The sequence below is a fragment of the Malaclemys terrapin genome, chromosome 2 (assembly GCF_027887155.1).
Source record: "Malaclemys terrapin pileata isolate rMalTer1 chromosome 2, rMalTer1.hap1, whole genome shotgun sequence".
Lineage (NCBI taxonomy): Eukaryota > Metazoa > Chordata > Testudines > Emydidae > Malaclemys > Malaclemys terrapin.
The window spans coordinates 149792668-149795426 of record NC_071506.1 but is presented as its reverse complement, the minus strand read 5'-3'; the positions used below and the strand labels follow the sequence as shown (position 1 = coordinate 149795426).

Sequence of the window (2759 nt, the reverse complement as noted above, 5' to 3'; positions counted from 1 at the left end):
GGTATTGGCCTCCGGGAGCTATCCCACAGTGCATCATTGTGACCGCTCTGGACAGCAATCTAAACTCGGATGCACTGGCCAGGTAGACAGGAAAAGCCCCGCGAACATTTGAATTCCATTTCCTGTTTGCCCAGCGTGGAGAGCACAGGTGACCACAGATAGCTCATCAGCACAGGTAACCATGCAGGCTGATAATTGAAAAAGAGCACCAGCATGGACCGTGAGGGAGGTACTGGATCTGATCGCTGTATGGGGAGAGGATTCAGTGCTTGCAGAACTTCGTTCTAAAAGACGAAATGCAAAAACTTTTGAAAAAATCTCCAAGGGCATGATGGAGAGAGGCCACAATAGGGACTCAGATCAGTGCCGCGTGAAAGTCAAGGAGCTCAGACAAGCCTATCAAAAAACAAAGGAGGCAAACGGTCGCTCCGGGTCAGAGCCGCGGACATGCCGCTTCTACGCCGAGCTGCATGCAATTCTAGGGGGGGCTGCCACCACTACCCCACCTGTGTTCGTGGATTCTGGGTCGGGGATAGTCTCATCAGCGACGCCTGAGGATTCTGCCGATGGGGTAGAGGAGGAGGAGGATGAGCTTGCAGAGAGCACACAGCACTCCATTCTCCCCAACAGCCAGGATCTTTTTATCACCCTGACTGAAGTACCCTCCCAAGCCTCCCAAGCCAGTACCCAAGACTCTGACCCCATGGAAGGGACCTCAGGTGAGTTTACCTTTTAAAATATAAAACTTGTTTTAAAAGCAAACGGTTTTTAATGATTACTTTGCCTGACTTTGCATTCGCGGTCAGTTCAGCTACTGGAAAAGTCTGTAGCTACTGGAAAAGTCTGTTAACGTGTCTGGGGATGGAGCAGGAATCCTCCAGGGACATCTCAATGAAGCTCTCCTGGAGGTACTCCGAAAGCCTTGCCAGAAGGTTTCTGGGCAGTGCATCTTTATTCCCTCCTCCATGGTAGGACACTTGACCACGCCATGCTTGCAGCAAGTAATCTGGTATCATTGCCTGACAAAGCCTGGCAGCGTATGGTCCCGGTGTTTGCTGGCATTCAAGCAACATCCGTTCTTTATCTTGTTGTGTAATCCTCAGGAGAGTGATATCTCACTCCTGGTAACCTGGTTGAAATACGGGAACTTAATTAAGGGGACAGAGGTGGCCGTTCCTACTGGGCTGTTTGCCTGTGGCGGAAAATAAATCCTTCCCTGCAGTTAGCCAAGCGCAGATGGGAAATTGGCCCTGAGTGTTTCGCTTTTGGCTAGCAGGGATCTTCCCTGTTACCAGCCACGCGGTGGGGGGAGGAGTACCGTGATCATCCCAGAGAATTCATGGCGGGAGGGGGGCGGCGGCGGCGGGGGGGGGTTAGTTTGGTGCCTGCAGGGATCTTCCCCGATACCAGCCACGCGGTGGGGGGGAGGGGTACAGCGATCATCCCAGAGAATTCATGGCGAGGGGGGGGGTGGTTAGTTTGTTTTCTGGTGCTGCTGAATGTTAACAGAAAAACCGCAGCACTCTACTTGCCTGAAGGGGCCCAGACAAGCCCCCCCACACTGCCCCCCCCCCCAACTGGCTGAGATTGGCCAGGCTTCTGCAGCACTCTACAGGCTATGCTTGGTATGTGGGAAAGGAGGGTGCAGAAGCTGTAAAACAATGGCTTACCATGGCCGCATGCAAGCCGAATTCTGTTGCCCAGACCTGTGATCTCTAGCAGCAAAGCCACAGGCACTCAGCATTAAGAGGCAAAATGCGACCTTGCACAGAAATCACATGTGCTATGTAATGTGAACAGTGTTGGTCACCGTGAAAGAGTATAAGCATTGTTCTGCAAAATGTAGCTTTTAAAACAATTCTCTCTTTTTTCCCCTCCCTACAGCAGCTGCAAATTCCTCAAGCCTCCCTCCTCCATCCCGAAGGTTATCACAGATAAGGCGTCGTAAGAAGAGAACGCGAGAGGAGATGTTTTCGGAAATTATGGAATCCAGCCGCAGTGACAGAGCTCATGTGAATGAGTGGAAGGAAACAGTTTCAAAGTATAGGAAAGAAGTCAGTGAACGTGAGGACAGGAGGGACCAACGTGAGGAGAGGAGGGACCAACGTGAGGAGAGGAGAGACGCTCGAGATGAGAGGTGGCGGCAGGAAGACCAGAGGATGAAGGATGCAACGCTGGGGCTGCTCCGGCGTCTGGTGGAGGTTCAGGAACGGCTGCTGGAAAACAGACTGCCACTTCAGCCCCTGTTCCACCCTCCCCCCTCCCCATGTTCCGTATCCTCCTCACCCAGACGTGTAAGAACTCGGGGGGGGAGGCTCCGTACACCTTCCCATTCCACCCCAGTAGACAGCCCAAGCAAAAGGCTGTCATTTTTTTAACCTTTTCTTTGTGGCTTTTTCCTTCCCAGCAATCCTCCTCCCAAATACCACCCGGGTTCCCTCCCTCTTTTTCTAATCTATTAATAAAGAATAAATGATTTTTAAATGATAGTGACTTTATTTGGTTTGAAAGAAAGCTGGGGGAAGGGGCAGGGTGGGTTCCTTACAGAAAATCAGTCAATAAAGGGGGCGGGTTTTCATGAAGGAGAAACAAACAGATATTTCACACTGTCGCCTGGCCAGCCATGAAACTGGTTTTTAAAGCTTCTCTGATGCACAGCGCTTCATGGTGTGATCTTCTAATCGCCCTGGTGTCTGGCTGCGCGTAATCAGCAGCCAGGCGATTTGCCTCAGCCTCCCACCCCGCCATAAAGGTCTCCC

General features: G+C 51.8%; 1 protein-coding gene across 1 annotated transcript; it reads left to right on the top strand.

Moving 5' to 3' along the window:
• The first annotated feature begins 422 nt into the window (after positions 1-422).
• LOC128832911 (nucleolar protein 58-like) lies at positions 423-2478 on the top strand. The gene is made up of 2 exons (XM_054020616.1): positions 423-719; positions 1885-2478. Exons 1-2 carry the CDS (start codon positions 704-706, stop codon positions 2376-2378), a joined length of 510 nt encoding a protein of 169 aa, XP_053876591.1. The 5' UTR covers positions 423-703; the 3' UTR covers positions 2379-2478.
• The last annotated feature ends 281 nt before the right edge of the window (positions 2479-2759 follow it).